Source organism: Amaranthus tricolor, chromosome 4 (genome assembly GCF_026212465.1).
Source record: "Amaranthus tricolor cultivar Red isolate AtriRed21 chromosome 4, ASM2621246v1, whole genome shotgun sequence".
Classification (NCBI taxonomy): domain Eukaryota; kingdom Viridiplantae; phylum Streptophyta; class Magnoliopsida; order Caryophyllales; family Amaranthaceae; genus Amaranthus; species Amaranthus tricolor.
Window position 1 is genome coordinate 31,286,021 of NC_080050.1, and position 23,556 is coordinate 31,309,576.

The 23,556-nt window shown below is 32.7% G+C and overlaps 3 protein-coding genes across 10 annotated transcripts; all 3 read right to left on the bottom strand.

The window, feature by feature from the left end:
• Positions 1-1,118: 1,118 nt before the first annotated feature.
• LOC130810405 (probable xyloglucan glycosyltransferase 12) lies at positions 1,119-5,505 on the bottom strand. The gene is made up of 5 exons (XM_057676449.1): positions 3,824-5,505; positions 3,414-3,722; positions 2,779-3,069; positions 2,358-2,471; positions 1,119-2,248 (listed from the first exon to the last, which is right to left on the bottom strand). The coding sequence occupies exons 1-5, from the start codon at positions 4,559-4,561 to the stop codon at positions 1,619-1,621; spliced, it is 2,082 nt and encodes a 693-aa protein (XP_057532432.1). The 5' UTR covers positions 4,562-5,505; the 3' UTR covers positions 1,119-1,618.
• A 1,719-nt stretch (positions 5,506-7,224) lies between these two features.
• Positions 7,225-14,092, bottom strand: LOC130810388 (transcription factor bHLH74-like). 8 transcript variants are annotated; one of them, XR_009041042.1, is made up of 10 exons: positions 12,172-14,087; positions 11,672-12,071; positions 10,993-11,223; positions 10,836-10,901; positions 10,230-10,298; positions 9,367-9,438; positions 9,133-9,273; positions 8,682-8,763; positions 8,247-8,572; positions 7,227-8,147 (listed from the first exon to the last, which is right to left on the bottom strand). XR_009041042.1 is itself a non-coding variant. In XM_057676427.1 (10 exons), exons 2-9 carry the CDS (start codon positions 12,212-12,214, stop codon positions 8,550-8,552), a joined length of 1,227 nt encoding a protein of 408 aa, XP_057532410.1. In that variant the 5' UTR covers positions 12,215-12,217; positions 13,043-14,088; the 3' UTR covers positions 8,167-8,436; positions 8,528-8,549. The 8 variants fall into 8 exon arrangements, 5 of the variants coding, with proteins under 5 accessions (XP_057532410.1, XP_057532413.1, XP_057532411.1 ...); XR_009041040.1 differs by having other exon boundaries at positions 7,232-8,147; positions 11,672-12,217; positions 13,043-14,087; XM_057676427.1 differs by lacking the exon at positions 7,227-8,147 and having other exon boundaries at positions 8,167-8,436; positions 8,528-8,572; positions 11,672-12,217; positions 13,043-14,088.
• A 4,632-nt stretch (positions 14,093-18,724) lies between these two features.
• On the bottom strand, positions 18,725-20,954 carry LOC130811125 (RNA-binding protein 1-like). Its single transcript, XM_057677303.1, has 2 exons — positions 20,603-20,954; positions 18,725-19,934 (listed from the first exon to the last, which is right to left on the bottom strand). The coding sequence occupies exons 1-2, from the start codon at positions 20,825-20,827 to the stop codon at positions 19,047-19,049; spliced, it is 1,113 nt and encodes a 370-aa protein (XP_057533286.1). The 5' UTR covers positions 20,828-20,954; the 3' UTR covers positions 18,725-19,046.
• Between the last annotated feature and the right edge of the window lie 2,602 nt (positions 20,955-23,556).

Consider the following 23,556-nt stretch of genomic DNA (forward strand, 5'->3'; position numbering starts at 1 on the left):
ACTATATCATACAATATAATAAAAGACTAAAAAAATATTATAATTTTCAATTTTTCGCTATAAATACTTACAATATTTAAATGTAAGCTATAAAAATTAAAAACCATCAAAATAACATAAATCGTGCATTGCACGAGAATTTATACATATATTCTATATTTTTAATTATTTTTAGCCCAGTCTAAAATGTGTTTGTAATATTAATATGAAAATTTTAACCTTTCGGTCCCTTCATCTAAATCTGGACTTTGTCCCTTATCTCATTACTAAAAATAAAAATATTAAAAAGTAATCACGTCGTTTTTAATGTTATTTTTATTTGGAATATTTCACTTTAAGGAGAGATAAATTTGATTAATGTTTTTCAGTCATATTTAGAAGATAAAATATATCCGTATGAAATCTCGTTAGATTCGTCTTAATGTATATATTTTTATTATGTTTTTTTATAACTTTTTATTATGCATATTCAAAGATATTTAAGGTTTAAATTTTATTTTGAAAATTATACGAAAAGTAAACAATCAACGCGAAAGAACCGAGAGAGTAATTTTTTAAAAAACAAAAGAACAATAAAGGGACGTATTGGGCACACTTGTGGAATTGTAACCACGTATTCACGGGTAAAGGAGTAAAATAGTTAGGGAAACGACAGTCACGCCACAAATAATGGACGCATTCTCATGTTGCATGTGAGTCTTTATCTATTTTTCTTGTTTCAAACTTCTTATTCAAATTTTCTTTTTACAGCTAGAATTTCCATAAATAAAAATCTCAAAATACTTGAACTTTTTTCAACCATCAAATTATAGAAACTTCGACAAAACACCTTATCATCCATCATTGACATGTTCCCACTTTCATTTTACAACGTATTTATCATCCATCAAATTAGTGGTACGTGAGACGGGTTGTACGCTCAACTAGATGTAGACATCGATATACAATTATGATTCGAAAATTACGTATTTAACTAAATAATGAGGATATATGATTGTCGATGCCATTGTAGAACGATGTATATATATGAGGATGGATCGAGTATTTTGAATAAAGTATATATATGGGGATGGATCGAGTATTTTGAATAATGTATATATATGAGGATGGATCGAGTATTTTGAATAGTTGCACCTTCGCAACCGTAAATAATGTTTCATTAATGTGAACTTGAGCCACAATTTTTTCTTGCAAAAGAATAGACCCCCAAAGAACCAAAAGGAATGAGAAAGGCAATAAATTACAGAAGGAAGAAGAAAATCAAAAAATGGGCAAATTTCCTTACATAGAAAGGGCACTATACCATCTCTGTTTCACAAAGGCTTCAGGCATCGCGATCAAAACTCCATTTATATAATACGTAGAACGAGTAATTGAGCATCATTCTATTGCACCAATGGGGCTTGTCATCCCTCTAAAACCCGAGGGCAGGAGGAAATATACGAAGCATCACTTCCCTCCTTGTTCTTGAACAACCATGATATCCTGTATTCTCGGTTTGCTTTCTTCAGCCTCGGTAGTTTTGTATGCCATCATAGTTTTAAGCTGCGCTAACTCTGTTCATTGATTGTATCTCCTACAAAATCCTAAATTTGTATATCATCCGATCTTCTTTCCATTAATAAACCTGTTCACCAATCAAATCGAGACCAACAAGCAAGAACGAAATCCCTTGAAAGAGTAAGAAGTAGAAGTGGATGCCTTGCGCCGAGAGAAGGCTCCTGGCTGAAGCTGTCAAGAGAAGAAACGCGAGCGACAACTCCTTCATGTAAATCCTATTGTGCTTCTTCTTTTTCGAACTTTTAAGGTCTTGTTTTCGTAGTTCCTCCTTCATTTCCACAAGGGTAGTTTCCGAAAAGCTCTTTTCATGGCTTGGCTGTTCTTTCTCACCTAAAGAGACAAGATCGCCTTCTGATGAACGCCCAGATTTCTTAGTTACAACCCACTCATATGCACTACCCAACTGAAATAAACCGGAGATCATGGCATTAAACTTTGTGACCGACATTGTATTCTCAAATAGAAGGTACGGGACAATGAACGGGAAGGATTTTGGGGCGGGAAGGATATTGAGGAAAGACATTGTAGCGGGAATGTAGCATACAACCCAAGCCGGAAGCTCTGCCTCAGGAATAAACATGGTCATTGGTAGGATTATGCAGAAGAGTGTGAAAGAGTAGAAGGGCAAAATCAACTTCCTCAAGAGGAAAAAGAGGAATATCATATTGGCCTTCTTCCAAAAGCATATCTGAAATTTCATCACATAACATATATACATGTCAAATTCATACTCAGCTACAACCGCCAAATTTAACATATTCCCAAAGTAGGGCAAAAGATTCATCCTCTAAAATTACCTTTGATCTGATAATGTCGGGCAAACATAGACGAAATAATTGCATAGGCCCCGAATGCCATCTATGCTGTTGCTTTCTATAAGCTTCATAGGATTCGGGTAATTCGCACGTACACTACAAAATATGAAAATTCCAATGATCAATATTAATCCCTAAGGTTAAAACAAAAACAGAGACGGTCTCTTTGAGAGACCATCCCTAAATTGGTGAGTCCATTATAATTTTTTAGTTTAATTAAACTTTTAATGGGTTGGGCCCGTCTCTCGGAGACCACCTGAAACAAAAATAGTGCTGATTCTATTCGGGTTTAGTAGCATAGGAAATAGAAAAACAAAAGTAATGGGCACTAAGCTAATAAAAGCAAACACAAGGGCAATCCAACTGGAAAGAAAGGGACACAAAGCAAAGGGAATGGGAATACCTCCACATCATTTAGGTAGACAAATTTCCAGCCTTTAAGATGAGCTCGGACAGCAATGTCCATGTCCTCCACAGTGGTCCTTTCCAACCATCCACCTGATTCCTCGAGTGCTTTAATTCTCCACACACCCGCTGTCCCGTTAAAACCGAAGAAGTTGATAAAGATCCCATTTACTTGTTGCTCCACTTCAAAGTGAAATGCCAAGTTTATGTTTTGCAACCTTGTCAATAAGTTTTCATCCTTATTCACAAATGACCACCTTGCTTGCACTAACCCCACTTCTTCATTATCCTGTCCCATTTCAATCAAATACATATCTAACATTAACCAACCATATCATAAACTTTCTTTTTCTATAATGAATTAATGAAAATTAACATTTAATAGAATTTCAACCAATAAACATTAATAATCCATGTCAATGTTACACTCCACTTTAGCTCAAGTATTCGTGTCGGACCCTTAACATCGGACATGAATGGGATACTTGAACACTTCAATTTGATTAAAAAAATATTGGGATTTATCATTAAGTAGCCAAGATAGATACTTAATAACATCACATATAAATTTTGAAATGCTCCATAATATAGCCAATAAACTATAATAAATGAGTAATTGAGCTTAAAAATCACCTTAAAATGGATGACAGTACGCTTAAGGAAATCAGGAGAAGGCTGAAAATCAGCGTCGAAAATGGCAACAAATTCATAGTCCTTAACATAGCTGCAACTCATGGCAGACTTAAGATTACCAGCTTTGTACCCATCTCTAAGAACTCTATGACGGTATACAATGTTGGCACCTTCTACTTGCCATTTATGGACCTCTTCCTTTATCAACATTTGGGTTGTTGGATCATCCGAATCATCCAATATTTGAATTAGCAACTTGGATTTTGGCCAATCCAAGTTACATACTGCAGCTATAGATTGTTGATAAACCTAAATCAACAAACCCAAAATCAATGTTCAACAATTAGGGTTTTTTTATTAAAAAAAAACTCAATTACAGAAGAGCAGAATAGAATTATATTTATTATTACCTCTTTTTCATTGCACATGGGGATCTGAACAAGAACCATTGGGAAGTACCCACAACCATCGCCGGACTCAACATCGATGACTTGATCCGTTTTTGGGATGGGTTTGATCTTTTTGAGTCGGATCCAGAAGCAACCTAAGCATAGGATGAGTCTATCCAAAGACTGGAAGAGAAACAACACAATGCAGATATTAGCCAGCCATTGAAGAGGTGGAGCAAGGTACCCAACCCGGATAAGGACCCAGTTTTTATAGACCCACCCGAAGAAATCCCGGAATGCGAAAGCAGTACCACTGCCGGATATTAGAATGTGATCAAAGTAAAACGCAGAATCTTTGAAATGCCAGCCTTTAAAGTAAGCAGCAATTTCAAAGCATAGTAGTAGAAGAGAAATGGCTAGAAAAGCTCGGATGAAAGTGTAGAGACGTGTACGCGGTGTAGAATCTTCCGTACATGGTGTGTCGGTGCGGCCAGATTTAACACGGCGGCGCACGGCGGAAGCTAGAGAAGAAAGACAACCAGCTGCACGGTGGGCTTTAAGGAGAAGAACCCAAGTAAGCTGTTTAGCATTTTTTCCTCGGAACCTTCTAGATTTCCTTGGGATGAAGTCATCTTCATCTGAAGAAGGGGTTTCAAATTCAGAAATTGACCAATTAGGGTTTTCCATTTTGATAACCACAGGTGTTCCTCTATGATGTTTTTGATGATCTTTACCCCCTCCATTCCACCATGGAACCATTTTTCTAAGCTCTTTTTTCAGATGGGTATAACACAGATGTGGAATAAAACAAACAATTAGGAGGGGGGGAAGAAATTTGGTTGATTACAAAGTATAAGCAACCATTGTTGAGATTTTAAGGAATTCAAAAAATGGAAGAGAGCTAATTAACAGCTGGAATTGAAGAAGAAAAAAAGGGGGATTATGGAAGAGGGATATAAACAAGGGACGCTGATGAAGAGAGATAAAGGAAGAAGAGAGAGAGAGCGGCAATGGGAAAGTGATAGACAGGTATGGAGGTAATGGTATGGTAGTAACAGACAGCTCAACACGTTTTTGATTCCCAGTACAATTCAATTTCAATTCTTTCCCTAATTAATTAATTAATTAATTAGGTCAAATTAATTTGAATTAAACCCTAATTTTAAGTCAAAATTAGGGTTTTTTTAAATAAAATTATAAAACAAAAAAGGGGGAAAAAAGGAAGAAAACGATGGATGATTGATGAAACAGAGAACCCGGAAAGATCCGACAAAACCATAAATAAAATAATCAATTCAAACAAACCCACATCTTTTCTTAATTTGAATATGCCCCAGAAAACACCTAACTATCGACATCTGGGGATGATTGCTTTAAATTTGAATTTTTAGATTCAAATTAATGAACAGAAACCCAGAAAAATTAAATATTAGGCTGTAATTTTTGTTTACAATTCAGGAATTTCGGTTGATTATTTGAGGAGGAAAATTGAATTTGTCCAGAAATCAATTTGCCCCTTCCTTTTTGGGGGAAGATTGGGGCGAAGTCTGGGAAGATTTCTACAAAAAATGTTTAACAAGGGGGGTATTTGTTTTTTGATATTATTGTAAGATCTATAATTTACCTATTGATTTATGATTTGCAAGGTAAGATTTTGAATCATGTTTATTTTTTTACTAAATAAAGATAAAAGATAAAGATAAACATCATAGAAATACTTTTAATTTTAAATTTTATAAGAAAAATAGCAAGGATATTCTCAGGGTAAAAAAGGAAAGTCTTTCACAAGGAAAGTGTGATTTTCTAACAAAGTAAATACTCGGTCCAAGGCTCCACCATTTTATCATATTTACTTTTGGCACGCACACAAAAATTTTAACATTAATTCTTAAATGAGAGAGTTTTACGGTGAGATCATTTTTATTTGGCTGATCTAATATATATTTTTGTCTTATAATGATCACTTCTAAAGTTAAAGTGATCACTTATAATTTTAATGTGACCTTAAAACTGTTACTTATGATCTTAAAGTAATCAATTAAAGAAATGGACTATTATATAAACCCGTCTCATGGTGAGACGTTTTCATACAAGATGAGCTGAAATTTTAAGTGGGCATTTGATATACGGGAATGGAAATATAATAATAAGAATGTGAGATTGGGATTGAAATTTGATTGTTGGGAATTTGCATAATATATTTTCATTTCTTGTTTGGTATGTTAATGGAAGTAAATTGAAAATTGTGGATACATATCGAAAATAAAATATTAATTTACAATTTTACTCCATTAAAAATAAAAAAAAACTCGTGAAATTCTATAAATAAGAGTATAATTCTACCAAAATAAAGAAATAAATAAATAAGGGTATAAAAGTTTTTTTCACCCTCTAATACTTGCCCCCTTTAGTATTGATAAAATTTGAAATGAATAAGATAAATTATCAAGAAAATAAACGAAATAAAATAAGTTTCAACTTATTTCCAAAAGTAAACGTGCGATTTCCAATCCTGTGGTTTGGCGTTGTTCGCAGTCAGGTAAAAAAACAAATTAGTTGTTCTCAGTTATTAACTGCGAACAACTTTGACTTTTTTTTTACCTGTTCGCAGTTAGTAAATGCGAACAACTACTTCAATTTTTTTTGACCTGTGCGTATTTGTGGAACATGTTGTTCGCAGTTACTAACCACGAACATGTCAAAAAAAAAGTCAAAGTTGTTCCCAATTACTAATTAGAAACAGCTAGTTTGTTTTAGTTAGTAACTGCGAACAGCCCCAAACCACAAGTTTGAGAATTATACGCTTACTTTTGGAAATAAGTTGAAACTTATCTTATTTCGTTCATATTGTTGTTAATTTGTCTTAATCATTTCAAATTTTCTGCTATTGAAACCTTAGGAATTTACGAGAAATAATCTCATTCCCAATCCTCATTTCTAATCCCAAGTCCATTTATCAAACACGAGATTTTATGAAATTTATGAATTAAATTCCCATGTCCATCCGGCCGTCCCATAATCCCACATGTCAAACACCTCTAGAATATAATGGGTTGAAGTGCTCGAATATTTAAAAATAAAAGTGAATATAAATGGTAAAAGTTATGGAGCCATCAAAAAATAAAAACAATATATATCTATTGGGACGGATTAAAATGAAAAATAGATACATTGAGTGAGCGAAAGGAGTAAACATACAATTTAATTGATTTTGTTGGACGAAGCAAAAAGTATCTGAAAATTAGTTGTTGAATATTAATTGTCGATTTTTTAATTGATTACAAAATTAAAAGTGAGTATTTCATTACACAATTGTAAAATGCAAATCGTTATCTAATATAGAGCAACTTAATAAAGTTGGAGTATATTAAAAAATAATAATAAATAAAGTTGGGAGTTTATCAGTTTATTTAATTTTGTTCCTAAAGTTTAGCTATAACAAAGCAACGTACATATGATATACTTGTCCGTCATGGTTCACAAAGTGAATAAATTGTCTTTTTTTCATCCGATCAATGAAATATAAAAGTAATCTTTGAAATTTATGGTTCACAAAGTCAACGGATTACTTGCAAGTAGAAAAACTTACAATTATTTTTGTTTAATATCCTTACGCCTTTTTTTCTACTTTAAAGAAACAAACTTGCTTTCTTAATTCGTATTTTTGGAGTATAAGACAAAATACGTTTACGTAAAAATAAGTGAATGAAATATATAGAGACAACACGTATCTCGATGAGAGAAGTGACAAAATGTGAGACCATTATCAACAATAAAATTTTTTCAAAATCGAAGAAAAATCTAAAATTAATAGTATCAAAAAATTAAGATAGGAAGTACAATTTTACCGATGCTTCCTCAAGTAATCAAGTGACAGGGACCAAACAAATTTGGTACAATAACAGAAGACGGAGAGGAAAGATTTACCAAAGATATAGGTATTTAAAACAAATCCGACGATCTGAGATTAACTCGACCTTATAACCGAACCTTAATTTAACTCGACTTTAAAATGAAGTTAGGATTATGCAACAACCAATGTTGATACAAGAACTGATTTTAATTCGACCCAAAATTGAGCCGTGATAGCCGAATGACATCTAACTAGGAAAGTAGGTTAACTTATTTACCCATCTTCCCTAAAGAAATAAAAGCATCTATTTATTACTCCCTCAATGCTAACAATGAGACATGAGATGATAACAATGAATTACTCATTCAAGAATTTCCTCATTAAAGGCGTAAGGCGAGCCCCGATAATGCGTGCGTCTTGGACTCTCGGTTGGTATGTCGCCTTCACGATGTTGGACAAAGGTCTCTGCAATGCATTGCTACTTACTGCACTCTAGTTTAGTAAGATGCAGTAGATCAGAAAACTAAATCTCACTTCTCATACTATCAAATTAGATATCGATCCCTTTACAAAAAAATAGTCAGTACATACCGATTTAAACATTCTGAAGCTTTTTGTTCACTTGGTACGAAAAAAATGATCAAGTTCGAATGGTTATCAAACAGCTTTTCAATTTACAAAGAAGTTGTGAACCTAACAAAACACCTTCTCTAAAACTCGAAGAAACGTCAGGAGCTGAACACATTTACAACACCACACCGAGGCCTGCATTATCTGTTTCCTGCAAATATATATTTTTCCTTCGTTTTTTTCTACTCAGGTCATTGCGTAGTCAACTATAAATTGAATTTTAGGTTAGGAGGGATCAGAACCTGCAAATTTCCCACAATAATCCTACATTTCCAACTTTGAGCTACCTGCCGAGGTTACAAGGGACAGTGTTTCAGCTATCGTCATAACAAGAAAAGGAATTTGAGGGAAATGAAATTAATGAGCAAATATGTCCAACAGATTTCTATTTCCTACCATTTAGTCCTAGACCACAGACAGCAGAGTTAGAGTCAAAACCCATTTGAAGAAGACTTTGAAGGTCACTATCCCAAACAGCCTGTATATGCCAGGAAATTAAGGTGTTACAGTTTTTTTTCACTGCCAAATTCACCATGGTACTGATAAATTTGTTATTGGGCATGTACACAACAAGGCCCCTATAAGAGGAGAATTAACTGCACACAAACCCAATGAGGTTCCATCCTAAAACCAACCAGCCCATCTTGTATTAGACCGTCTCACGGTGAGGTTTCATTCTATTGGGCTATTTAACCCAAATATGAAACATGTCTCATGATGAGACCATCTCATACAAGAATTTGTGAAAACCAATTGGTCTTAGGAGGAGTAGCCCATCAAATTATTCTTCGATGTAGGATCGCATGTGGGTTATTTTTCAACATGCTATTTTGTCAAAGAGTTTCACCTGAGGCAAGTGATGATATTGTGAAGTTGAATTTGGCATTGTGGCCAAACATTGATGAAGTCCCTGAGAGAAAGCAAGAGAGGAGCTCATGGGTTGGTTGAAACCGAGAACAGGCGGACCGCTACCTCGTGAATGTAGAATCTGCAACACAAAGCAAATGTGGGCAATGTCACCAATCAGGCTTGGAAAGTAGAATCAAGTTTATGATAAAGAGTTCAATGGATTTGTGGTTACATCTTTGGATAGAAGGCGCTCAATGTCGAAGTTTAATTCAGGATTGACGGTGGCAAGTTTCATTGATAGAAACTGCAAAAGAACAAAGCAAAATGTTTAGCTAGCTTCAGATATCCCTTTTTTAAGGGTTACTATAGGTACGGACGTATGTTTCCCAAACCAAATCTTACACCTTAAAAACGGTAGCAAACACATGGAAAATGTATGTCTAGATGCATACTTCTATATTAGTTTTCCAGATAACGAGATTGAAACTATTAGAGTATATAACATATCCTAGGGCCTCAACTATCAGCTTAAGCTTTTGGTTCCTTGACATGGTATCCGAGCTTAAGCTTAAGCAGATGATTGAGGCTCTAGAATATGTTATATACTTTAACAGAAACGAGTATAATGAAGAAACCTAAAATTCATACATCTAAAACAATCAAAAAGACAAACTTAATTGATGTATACTATATGCTATTTCAAAATAAATACCCCAATGCCAAAATGGCTGCCACCTATGGAGGGTTTGGAGGCTATGTATGCAAACTTAACCTTGTTAGTCACAACAAAGAGGTAGCTTTTGATTAACCTTGATAGCAAACATCATCTGGAACTAGTGTACATGATTTAACAAATCATTTTAACATATAATACATTATAATCCAAAACCAAACAATTATGAGTCTCGCCCTATCGAAATAAGGGGCATAAAAATAAGTGAATTGCATGCAAGAAGATACAAGGATCCATCTCTAAATTGTAAGATTATAAAAGCATGCCAAAAAAGCTTACCCATAGAATAATGGTTCACAAATATTTTATATGAAGATATACTTTGATTTGGTGATGGTTTTTTCAATAAACAGATTACTCACCTCAACCTGTTGCTGAAGTGATTGCACATAGTTTATTATCTCATCAAGCATCACAGCTTTCCCGGTAATCTAAACAACGGAAAGCAAATTATGATCAACTTAGTTTGCATGAACATCACTTTTAGCCACAATTATAGCAAAACATCACAGAAGTCATTGCAATTGCGGTAACGGTCGCGATGTTGCGGAAGCAGCACCTTGTTTACATGATTCGCTAATCACCTCGCGAACCACGAATCGAAAAAAGCAAATTAGGGTTGTTTTAGGCTATTTTTGAACCATTTTGAGTGAACGCGAATTCAAAAAGCGAACTAACTAGAGAATTATGTTTCGCCGAATTCAAGTTTTCTAGAACGTGTATATTCAAATTAAAGCTTATAACAGGCTTTTTAGAGCCTAATACACTTAAATAAAGATAATAATGGATAATATGTTGGAATAACACCATATTATGGTTGTTATTACATGATTCTAAATCACATGTTACGTAACCGGGTTTTTTCGGTTCAGTAAGTTCAAAATCCATTATAAGCGGCCGTTATGTAACGTAACAACCTCATTTTTTTCCATGGTCACAACTTAAGGTAAAAAGAAAATTTCAGTCACCTTATTACACCCCGGAACAAGCTCTTGAAGAAGTCTCATTCTCTCGCTGATCTTCTCTCGTCTTACCTGACCATTGAATATACTTCCAATTTCAGCACATGTTCAAAAATCGAACTTTGAATAGATACCACAAGCACAAGGTGTGTGAGAAAATTACCCTTTCGGCAAGACTGTGACTATTTGTAGCCTGACCGCGTCTAGCCCTCACATGAATGTAATTTTGTTTAGGAGCTTTTTCGTCTTGAGAATTTTCTTTCACTTGTTTTCCTGCTTTCTTACAGCATGAATCACCAGCAGCATCCCGGTCATTTTTCTTTTTCCTATCCTCTTGTTCGTTTTGGCATGAAGCATCACTTAGATGGTCTTTGTATAGCTCTCCAGTAGTATTCTGTCATGCACAAAAGCCAGCATATAAGCTAATGCAACAAATCACTGATCAAAAAGCCAACAAACTAGAGTAGGATTACATCATGGTGTTTAGGCTGTGAAATATATATCGCTTATGATAATTAATAACAATGCCAAATTCTTAATCCCGACAATACATAAGACCTATGTTACTCGGACTTTTCATTTTGCTTCACATACCCGAGTCCGATCCTTGAAACTCGGACATTGGTAAGGCACTTAGACGCTTTATTTTAGGCGTAAAATTGAATATTTAGATGTATCTGATACTTGGACACGTACCAGTATCCAACATCAGTCCCCGAGTCCAAGTAACATAGCACAAGACTTACAAATTACAGTGATCAAACAACAAAAAATTGACTAATATTCAATCAAAATGCACAATCAACACAGATAATAGAAGTAATATAAAGAAGATAAATTACCTCTTCTAGTGAAGGAGAGTCCGTGCCTCTCTTCCTCTTGCCGTTTGGTGATACTCCTACAGTTCTTTCCTCCACGAATTGACAGCCTCTCTTAGCTTGTGTAACATCCACCGATTCCTTCTCATCTAACCCACTTCTACCGGATGCATAATTTTGTGGAAAGGGAGCATTAAGAGTGTGTAGACCCCCGGAAACGTCAAAGGGATTAGCAATGTCAGTGTAATTCTTGTTCCCCAACATTGGAAGCTTCGGCAACATTTGAGCAACGTTGGGATTGGAGTAGTTTACAAGGTGTGTGCTACTAATCCCATGGTTTTCCATTAAAAGAGGATATGACGACGATTTAATCAACTCGGCATGAGAAACCATTGAAGCAGAAGCACCAAAATTATCAGTTTGGCTAAGGGAAACCATGGAATCCCAACCAGAACCATACACTGAAGTTAATTTCATAGATCTAGTATTCATGCTAGAAGATGGAGAATTAAGCATAATCTCACCACTTTGTTGAAAACCCATTTGACTAATCCCATCATCACCCATGTTCTAGAGAATAATAAAAAACCAGAATGTAAGTTACTAAAATACACCCAAAGTGTAAAAATAGTCACACACAATTCAACATATACCACTAACTAGAGGTGTTCAAAACAGACCCTATGACCTGAATCTTACCCGAACTTGTAACTGAACCCGATTGACCCGACTTCAAAAATTATTTACAATTATGTAAAAACCAATATGAACACATAACCCGATATCAAACCGACACAAAACACATAACCCGAAATCAACCTGATGACCCGAATGAACACCTCTACCACTAACAAACCAGTACATAAAAGATGCAAAATATGATAAATTAAGTAAAGGAGCTATGTGAGCTAAAGCCAAAGGTGACCAAAATCAGCAACTGATATCTTGTAGAACTCAACAAGGAACAAATAACCTTTGCAGCTTTTGTAGACACACTGACTAGAAAGGACCTAAAGCAAAAGAAAACCTCTTAATTCAGCATCTTATGATGCAACTAATTCCCAGAAAAATAAAAGGGAAATCCAAAGTATCAGGCATAAAATCTACTCCTAGTCGGCTAGTCCTATATCTATTCTCTGACCCTTTGAATTTGCTACACCTCGTTCAAAAAGCTCTCACTTTAAGTCGCCTAATTTAGCAAATTTAAAGGGATAGAGTAGTACATATCTACACATACTATAAGGTAGTTTCTCCCTTGATTTTCAACACTGGTTAGTAGAAGTATAGTATCACATAACAGACAGGAAAGTGAGAAATTTTCAGGGCATAAAGTATACAAACAAAGAAGAAATGAATAGCATAAATAGTGACTAGTGCAAGTAAATAACAGCTCACCAGAATTACATAAAGAAAGCAGATTCCCTTTTCTTCTTCTGTAACTTGTTTTCTTCAGTGTTGGACTTTTGATTTCCTTTACTCACTAACAGTTTTCTTTGTATTTTTTTTATAAAATCTCAGTTACTTCTATTATACAACAAACAATCTCAAAGTCTTAATCCCAAAAAATTATGGTCGGCTACATGAATTAATAGATCAGTTCTAACTTCTAGTGGTTTGTCCCGAAACATTATTGTATAAAACCGAGAATTTTTTAGCTGGGTTTCTTTTTCTTTAATAAGAAAGGAGGATCAGATTCAAGACAGCTTCTTAAGCAGAATAGTTGTGGGAAACTGGGATCCAAATGGGTATTCAACTATCAATGATACAGAGCAAATAATACATTGAATTTGCACAAACATCAAATCAAACACCAGAATTAGAAAGAAAATTGAACAGATTGAAAAAAAAAAAAAAAAAACTTTTTGGTAATAATCCGAATTGGGAAAATTAAATAAGGTCAATTGGCAACAAATTCCCCTTAAAAATGTAAAAATTTGCCTTAAACTGGTAGAGAATCAAACAATTTATGATTTTGGGTATAAACCCAGAAAGCATCAAACAGTTCTTTAGTTGAATTTAGGATGAAATATCAAAAATTCAACAAAAGATTCAAATCCCAAAATGTAAGGTATCGATCACAGTAGAATTAAAATTCCAATAAGAAGTTGAAGAAGAGAGTGTGTAATGAATAATGATTAGTACTTCTTACTGAGGGAAAAAAGGAACATACCAAGTTTGTAGAATGGGGCCATAGATTAGGAGGAGTAAATTTGGTTACCTGCTCAAGCAAATTATGACATGATTAATTTATTTAATGCAGTTTAATTAGTAATTACTGGCAGTGCCAACTGCTCCTGTACTCCTCTTGTTTGGTAGAATCATTTCATAAGAACTTGTTCAATCATTTTTTTAGTTTTTTTGGCCTGTAAAATCATTTCAAAACTTTAATTAAAGAATTTGAAGTTATAATAATTTAGGTATTACTTCTACTATGAACTTCCTCTTCCAATTATATATTCACACCCAAATATAACATGATATATGAAAAAATATCATTATCAATATAATAAGAATAATGAAATGCAGCAAGTATATTTAATACTCTAATCCATGGAGTGTTGGGGACTTGGAGTGGTGATTCTTGAGTCTTGAGAGGGTTTAGGAATTTAAGATAGACATGAAATTTGTGTTGTTTTGTGTTTCGTTAGAATGGACTAAGTACTTAGAGGAATGTGCTCTATCGTGACATGACATGATATGAGCATGCAAGTCGTGTTGTGTCGTGCTATGATATTAGCAAAAATATAATTTTTTACTTTTATATTTTTTATCTAAAAACTGTCATATAGTGAAAAATTGGAAATGAACATTTATTTATATGTGTTGAATTAATGAAATTATAAAATGATATTTTCCTCAAATAAATTTTTTTTTCTTTTATTGACAAAAATATTCACTTAAATATTAGGTTTTTTTACAGCATAAAAATATTGATAATGTCAGCAATTTTAGGCCACTTATATATAAAATCACCTATAATATGAGTTTTTTTTCTTATTTAAAAAAATTTCCATACATGAATAGTAACGTGAAATTATGTTAAATGAAAATAAATTTTAAATTTTTTTTATTGAAACATTTATTTCTAAAAAAATTCAATCACATTAGTTGGAAATAAAAAGAATTATGGTATTTTTTCTTCCCTTAAAACTTAAACACAATAACAATTATTATCTATTTATTTTTAGTACCTAAGGGATTGCAATATTTTTTATTTTAGTGTATCTCTTTAACTTTGCTGAAATTCGATATTACATAGTAATCTCATCGCTTTTTTTAATTCTTATTCATATATGTTCTTTCTTTTCTCTTATTTATTTTTAATAAATCAATCATATGTAAATGCACATTTTAATGGGCTAAATGGCTAAATTTCAATGTACATAATAATATATCATCCTAGTGTTATAAGATCAATGTATATATTATATGTATAATTAATGAAATACGATCAAGGTCAATGAAAAGAGAATATGTCAATTTCATACTAAACTTAATTTATCTTGTAAATAGTAATTTATTAAATAAATAATAAAAAAATAAAGCTAATTAGTGATTAATAAACATATTTAGCTTCTCTAAGGACCACATGCAATCAGATTGCGTTTAGCGTTGGCCCAAAACGCAAGTTCATTGCATTTTGAGATGGGCTAAACACACCCATATTGTGTATAAAGCTCATGTAAAAAAATTCTATTATTGTGGTCTAAATGACCTTGACGAGTTCGTATTTTTATAATTTATATTAGTTGAACTATTTAATTAATAAAGTTAAATTTTTATTTTGTGAGAAAATATTAAGTAAAAGAGTGAATAAGATCAAGAGAGAAATTGGAGAAAGTAGTAATAACACAATAAAAGAGATGCCGAAGTTTAAAATGCTTTTAAATATTATAACTTTTATGAAAGTACCTTTAATAATATAACATCATAAAATGATAAAAACGCATTGATAGTTAGCATATGAATTTTTAAGCTCTGATTTGTATTTGTAACAACTTTTTATTTTGTGGTTGCTCTAAAATTTAATGATTTTTTCATCCACTATTATAGTTGCTCTAATGACATGTAGCAGCTGCAAACTAGAACTTAAAAGAAGGAGGAGCGTAATCTACCATTGAAACTGGGACCCAAATGTGTTTACATCGTGGAGCATGATTATAATATCTTCTTAAAGCTGAAAGTGAATCAGACTGGCATATAGATTATCCAAACACGACACGACACGACACAACATAATACTGATCATGACGTAATTTCACACAATATGATTTAACATAAAGCACTAACACTATAGACATAATACACCAACGATCCAAAACAACATAATTTCCATATTCTAATTCTAACTTAATTGCAAAAGCCAAGTTCTTATCCACTAATTAAATGCAAACCTCATCATTCCTAAAATATGGTAAAGAGACTCCAAGCGTGCAATTATGCACACGAGCGGTTTAAATCTTGTCGCATTTAAAATAAAATCGTATTTTTAGATAAATTCAAATATTAATTTAGGGAAAAACCAGAGATTATGAAAAATATTTGTGTTGCTATTTATTAGACCTAATAAATACTGATGCGACACAAACCTAACTCTAAATAAGCGAATTTAAATTTAGACTTTTAATCTTATTAATTAAATAAATTGACGCGACTTAATTTATTTGTTAAATAAGTTGAATTTTGGTGAAAAAATATACTGTATGTTGAGAAGCCTATACATTAAAAATGACAAAGAATCGTATTAAATATCTCTCACAAGATTCTCCCTTTTTCCCTCTAATTTTGGCCAAAAAGTTCCAGTATTTTGCTTATAAACAGATAAATAACCCTACTTTTGTCCCTTATTAACTCTAATCACAACCTCCTCTCATTTTCTTCCACTAAATCCTCTTTTGTTCCCCACAAACAAAGATTTCTTCTCTTTTCTTTTAACCCACTATTTTTCCTTACTTTTCTTTGTCCCTTTAAAGCTAATATATAATCCCACATTTAAATATGAAAAATTAAAAATTAAGTTTAATGGACTACTTCTTTTATTATCAATCAATAAGTCTTGTATGCTGTTTTACCGTGAGATAAATATATAAAATTAGTCAATTTTTCTAATTAATCACATTAAGATTTTAAGTGATCACTTTAAAGTTATAAATAATCCCTCTAGTTCTATATAAAGTTATCACTTTGAAACTGTAAGTAATTATCTTAAGGTTATAAGTAATCCGTAAGTATACATTGAGTCAGCCCAATAGAAATGCTCTCACCATGAGTTGTTTCATTTGAAAATTTGTCATCATCAATTGGTTTTAAAATACAGTCAACTCTGTTCTTATATAAGTCTTATTGTATATATGTCCGATAACAAATTTGTCAACTTTTTCTCATGTAACATAAAAAAAACTTACTCTAACTTTCCACAGGAAAACTACACCAAGTTTTATCAAGCATCATTCCAAGCACCAACACGCCAGTCACTGGCCTGCTAGGTGTTGTTATCCAAGGGAAGGAAGACCATAGAATTCAAGGTCAAATTCTAATCTGGACTATCTTCCCTAGAGCTATTCAAGCTCGTTCTCCTACCATTAGTAATGTTTGAATCAAGCAACACTAACAAATCCAATGAATAAAACCTCAAAAATAACAAAATAGCAGACAGCGACGAGTCGTCGCCTGAAAAGCCGACTCGGCTTTTAGCCCAAAGCCAACTGGCTTTTGGTTCTGTCCCAAAATTGCGCAACAGAATTAAGAGACGACTCGTCGCCTATGGGAGCTACAAGTCAGCGTTTTCTTCTGTTTCCTTTTTTTCTCATTTTATGGCATATTTTTGGACTTGCTATTTATAGCATGTTTGTCCCACTATTATTTTAAGTAAGTAGTATATAAAATTTAGGTCTATATACTCTAAATGTTCAACATGCGATTCCCAAAGTCAATAATTTTTTTAAAATTCTAAAATACCAATTTCAAAACTTTAAAGGCTAATTCTAAGACTTAAAAGACAAATTTTATAATTTGTAACATCAATTTATAATGTTTAAGTCATTCAACTTTAAAGTTGTAATGAAAATTTTAAATGTTGAAATTAGTCTTTTTAAAACTTAAAATTGGTCCTTAGTCTTAAAATTAACCTTTAAAATATTAAAATTATTAAATTTTATGACTTAAAACTTCAATTCCAAAGCTTTAAAATTAATCTCTAAGTCTTGGAATTGGTCATTTTAGTCTTTAAGTTAATCTTTTTAAATTGATGAATAAGTCTCACTTGAGACGGTCATACAAGTGAAGCGGTCTCACGAATATTATGTGTCCAGGGATTGGTATGAGTCTTAGATAAACACTACAAAATAGTATATTTATTGGCCCAACTCCTGAGCCTTCTTTTTCAAGACAAATAAGCTTACACAAATTCTTGTTAGAGGGTATCTCGTTGAGAGATCATTTCTAATTAGATCGTCCTATTATATATTTTTTAAATATTATAAGTAGATATTAAGAATGATATATATAGATATTTAAGATATTAAAACTAGGTATTAAGGTTATGTTAAGTAAGCATTAAGGATAAATAAACATTAAAAATACAGTAAGTAGACATTAATTTTTAATGGGCTGAGCTTGAGCTTAAGCTTGAGATATGTCTCTCAAAGAGACGTACTTTTATTACGACTCAAGTCAAAACCTAGTCTTAAAGTTGTGCCAAGCACATCCTAAACCGTTTTACTAGTTTATCCTCGCTAGAGATGATGACAACAGACCCGACGACAACACATTTACTCGAACTTATAACCAATAATATGAAAGAACACCTCTAATTCTCACGCACACACTCATCCCATAGAGCTAATACATGATACTCCATATAATTAAAATAATAGACCCACGGAATAATATCTAACACAAGTGTGATACATGATAGTACATCAAACAAGCTAAAAAGTAGATAAATCTGAGTCTTTGTTGGCGAGGATAAGCGAGATATTAGCTATCATTTCAACATTTAAAAAAATTAGTAGTATTCACATGTCACAACTCACAAGCACTAATCAAATCATTAAATTTCAGGCATCAAACGGAAACTTTTCTGCAATTAGAAAGGATATATATTACATAAATCTGGATTCTATACTGCAAGTGTTAATGAATTGATGAAATAAGATATAGAAAAGATCGATATATAACACGATTGAATAGACAGGGATGAAGGAGATTACAAAAGTACTATTGTACACAGACTGCTACAAGCAGCCTCAACTCCCTCAGTGTATAAATCATGAACATACAAACATTCCTCAATACAAGTGGAATTAAATCTATCGGACTAGCTGGACCGACCAATAGAGAGCACTTTTGACTGCAGTTGTGCATCCGCGGCTCTCAAATTCTTCCTTGTATCCCCAACTCACTTCCCAGTCCTTATACTCGAGTTATCAACCTCCGAACTAGCAACTCCATTCATCTGACGATTGTCATTTGGTTTTACGTTAACCTGAGCATCTACAAAACCATTATAACCATTAATCATTCCCATCAAAGCAACCCCACCATTGACCCCAGTAGGATAAAAGCCGGTGCCATAGGGTAAAGGTCGAACACCCATCATCCCGCTGCCGTTCCAAGGAGACCTAGGAGGAACCATGGGCATCCCATAACCAACAATGCCATAGCCACCGTAAGGATATCCGCCACCATAGTAATACCCAGGGTAAGGAACGGAAAGAGGATACTGGCCAGGATAATTCACATAGGTAGCAGGACCTCTCGGCCGATTGTTATCATCCGGGTAAGCAATTGGGGAAAATCCATTACTAGCAACTCTAGGGTTATTTCCATTATTATGATTCCTAGTTACCTCCCTAGGTACCGCTCTCTTAACCTCCACACGCTTCCCACCCAACTCATGAACATGGTGACTCTTTTGCATAAGCTTCTCAACTACTTCCTCAGACTCAAAAGTTATAAACCCAAACCCTCTAGGTCTGTTAGTGGTGTTGTCATGCATTACAACTACATCTGTTATCCTACCAAACTTCTCGAAATAATTCTTAAACTCCTCTTCAGTTAAGTTAGCTGACAATCCACCTACAAAAATTTTCTTAGCCCGTACGTATTGATCAGTATTATTAGCTCCAAAACTACCATTAGTGTTCCTAACATAACCTTTACTTGTATGTGAGTTCACATTGTTGGCTTGTCGTTGTGGTTGTTGTTGTTGTGGTTGTTGTTGTTGTTGTTGTTGTTGAGCATTTGACTGTTGTTCATGTCTTGGTATAGCTCTTTTCACTTCTACCTACATCTCATACAGCCCAAACCAAATAAAACAAATTAACTCAAACTGTTCATATAAGTATCCTTTCTTACAGCTTAAAACAATACTTCGGAAAACGCTAATTAAGAGTCAATTAAAAACAAGCTCTTTTGTATTACAAGGCTAAATTTGTATATGATTGATCCCAAGTCCTACCTAGGCGGAAGCCACTTGACAATACTTCAATGATCGGTTCTTTTTCAGGTAATACACACATAAATGCTAGAGCTTTAAAACCCATGGTATAAATTCAAAGACACTAATCCTACTTAATACAATAAGAAATGAAGAAAATAATTGAAAGCTCAACTTTTAAATCTAAACCCCAATTATTTACGAGTTTTTCTGAAATAATGAATCGGAATCCAACAATTCACAAATAAAATATAATTACATTGCTCAAACAAAATCTAATTGTTTGAAACTAAGATTTCATACCAAAAATATTATATTATTATAATTTAAAAAGAATAATATCACATATACAAACACTTGATCTCAACAATTCAAATCACAAGCATCTCTAAAGCTAAAAATCTAGGGCTCATGGAAAGGAGAGGAAAGCACCGACATTGAAAAAAAAAATTCAATTCAAACACAAAAAAAATTGAAAATCCAAAAAAGACAGAAATCGGTTTAGAAAAACTGACCGTTCTACCAGAAATAATATGATGATCGCTAAGAGCACGATCAACAGAAGAAGGGTCAGAAAAAGTGACAAAACCAAAGCCCCTAGAGAAACCAGTGATGCGATCTATGGCAATATTGGAGAATGAGACATCGCCATATTTGCCAAAGTAATTTTTAAGAGTATAATCAGTAGTATCCCTTGAGATTCCACCGACAAACAATTTACCGACATCGGAATCCGCCATTGCTGTTAGAGATCGAAAGCAGAGTCCGAAAAATTAAAGAACCCTAAAATCAGCTGAAGTATCGCTTTTGAAAGCGAGTGCGAACAAACACTCGTTCTTTCTTTCCTTTTCTTTCTTTCCTTTTCTCACTCGCTGACCCTATTTTTCCATATGGGTAGTAACTTCGTGTAAAGTTACTAGGGCCTAGGCCCAGATTGGGTTTTGGGTTGGGGCTGAGGGTAATAAGCCCAGAGCATTTTTGGACTTAAAAGGGTATTCGCTAATCGCTACTCTTTTGAGAAATCGTCTCTCGTTAAGACGACCTTAATGAGAGTCTATATTCTCATAATATGTATGAATAGACTATTTAACCCATATATGAGGCTCGTCTCTTGGTAAAGCCATCTCATACAATAAATTTTAATTCACAAATTCTCAAATGAGGATTTATGGGTATGAAGCTAGTAGGCCTAGAGGATTTTTATGTAGTGCTTAAGGATTTTGCTAATACTTTTTCCGGAAAATGAGCTACTCTTATGAGAAATTGTCTCTCGGTGAGATCATCTAAAAAAAGTAGCCTATATTCTCATGATATGTATTAAAGGACTATAAGATGCGTCTTTCAATGAGACCGTCTCATACAATAATTTGTGCTGGTAAATAATTACTTGTGAATTGAAGATTAAATTACTCTTGTAAGATACCGTCTCTCGGCGAGATGACTTCAAGATAAAAAGTCTAAATTATCATAATTTGGGCTATTTAGCTCATACATGAGGCGCGTAACGAGTTATGTATTAGACCGATTCACTATAATATGAGCCCATATAATTTACACAATTCTCTAATTGATTATTTTAAAAATGTAGATCATCACTTTAAGGTTATAAGTAATCACTTTAAGACAACAAGATTATTTTTAATTGATTCATAATAACAAACACCACCTGCAACTTCAAATAAATAAAAAATGTATATTTCCTTGGAAACCATTATAACAAATGACTACTTAAAAAAAAAATGATGCATGAATTACATAATAAAGGTGATTTTCATACAATATTTGGCTTCTTATAAAAAAGAGAAGGTATGTAAACATATAAGACTTATAAGTAAAAGATGGTGCAGAACTATTCAATCCCAATACATGTTTCACATGGCTGGTTAGTTGTAGTATGTCATTGTTATTCCATTTGTATTGCTAAACTGAAAAATCAAGCTTATGATAAAAGCCAAAAGGACCATAAAATAATAATACAGCCAAACTAAACTTATGCGTGCGAATATTTCGAGCATCTACTGAATATTACTCCACTATTCAAGTTTATATACTTCCCTCGTGTCAATGAATTTGCTTAGATTTACTATTTTATTCATTAAAATGAATATATTATGTTTGAAAATGATGATTTCATTTGAAAATTTGAAAATGACTCAAATTTATTGTTTGGTAAATAAAAAATTTTCAAAGTTGAATTTGGATCAAATTCCAATATTATTTTTAAAGTATTTAAAGTTGGAATTTGAAAATGACTATCCAAATCTTGTCATTCTCAAATTTCTCATTTATAATTTCATAAATTAAAATAAAATACTTGTTTCCAAACACTACATTATTTTATTTCTAATATTAGATTTGGCCCTACTATTTTTACTCTTAATAATTTTTGTTTTATTTATCATAAATTCTTAAATGAAACTGTCTCATATTGAGACTATTTCTATAGTAAGGAGATCACTTATAATTTTAAAATGATCAATTAAAAGGACTAATCATATAAACAAAATTTATGGTAAGATAATTTCATACAAAATAAGTAATTTAATTATAAATTGTTACTTAATTTCTTAATTTTTGTTTTATTTGTAAAAAAAGGGGTAACTAACTAAACATATGGTTTCACGTTCATTTTTAAAGCAAATTAATTAATCCTTCATCCTTTTCTTCTTTTTATTATGTCGATGCGATAGTATGCGCTATTCATGTGTCATAGCCTTGGAAAGTTATCATGCACGCTGTCTCACCATCAAATCTCAAAATTTCAACCGAATATAATAATTCTTTAAGTGTTACTTCATATAATACTTCAATGTTGTTGAAAGTTGCAAAATATTGGGTGTGTTCGATTGGAACTAATGCTTAAAAGTTGTTTGTTAGTGCAATTACAAATATTGGCTATAGTTTTGAAACCCAAATATTTAAGTTAGTTATAGAAGTATTTGGTGATAATTAAAATTATTAATTGTTTTTGACTTAAGGTAAGGTGTTTGGCAAAATAACTTTTTAATTGACTTTTTACTTTTTAAGTGCTCAAACAGCCAAAAAACAATTAATAAATAATTTTTAAGTCAATTCAAAAGTTATTTTTCAACTAAACTGAAAAACTAATTTTTAAACCAAAATCATTTCCATATAAAAATTGTTAATGATAGTGGTTTTACCCTTGCCAACTCTTCAAAAATCAAGATGACTCAGTATATTATCCACATGTAAGAAATGTTATTCTGCAAATAAAAATTAATTATTCAAAGAGATTTTAAGGTTTTTTGAATACAAAAATCAATTAGCTTATTATTTTCGAAAATTTATAAGTAAACGAAATAAGTGGAACAATTAAGAAATAAAATTATAGCAAATTGATTAAAACCGACAAATAATTCATATCTCTATCCTTAAGAGTGATGAATGATGATGATTTGAGCACATGCACATATGCACTGTTGCACCCTTCATTATATAGAAAAAAGTG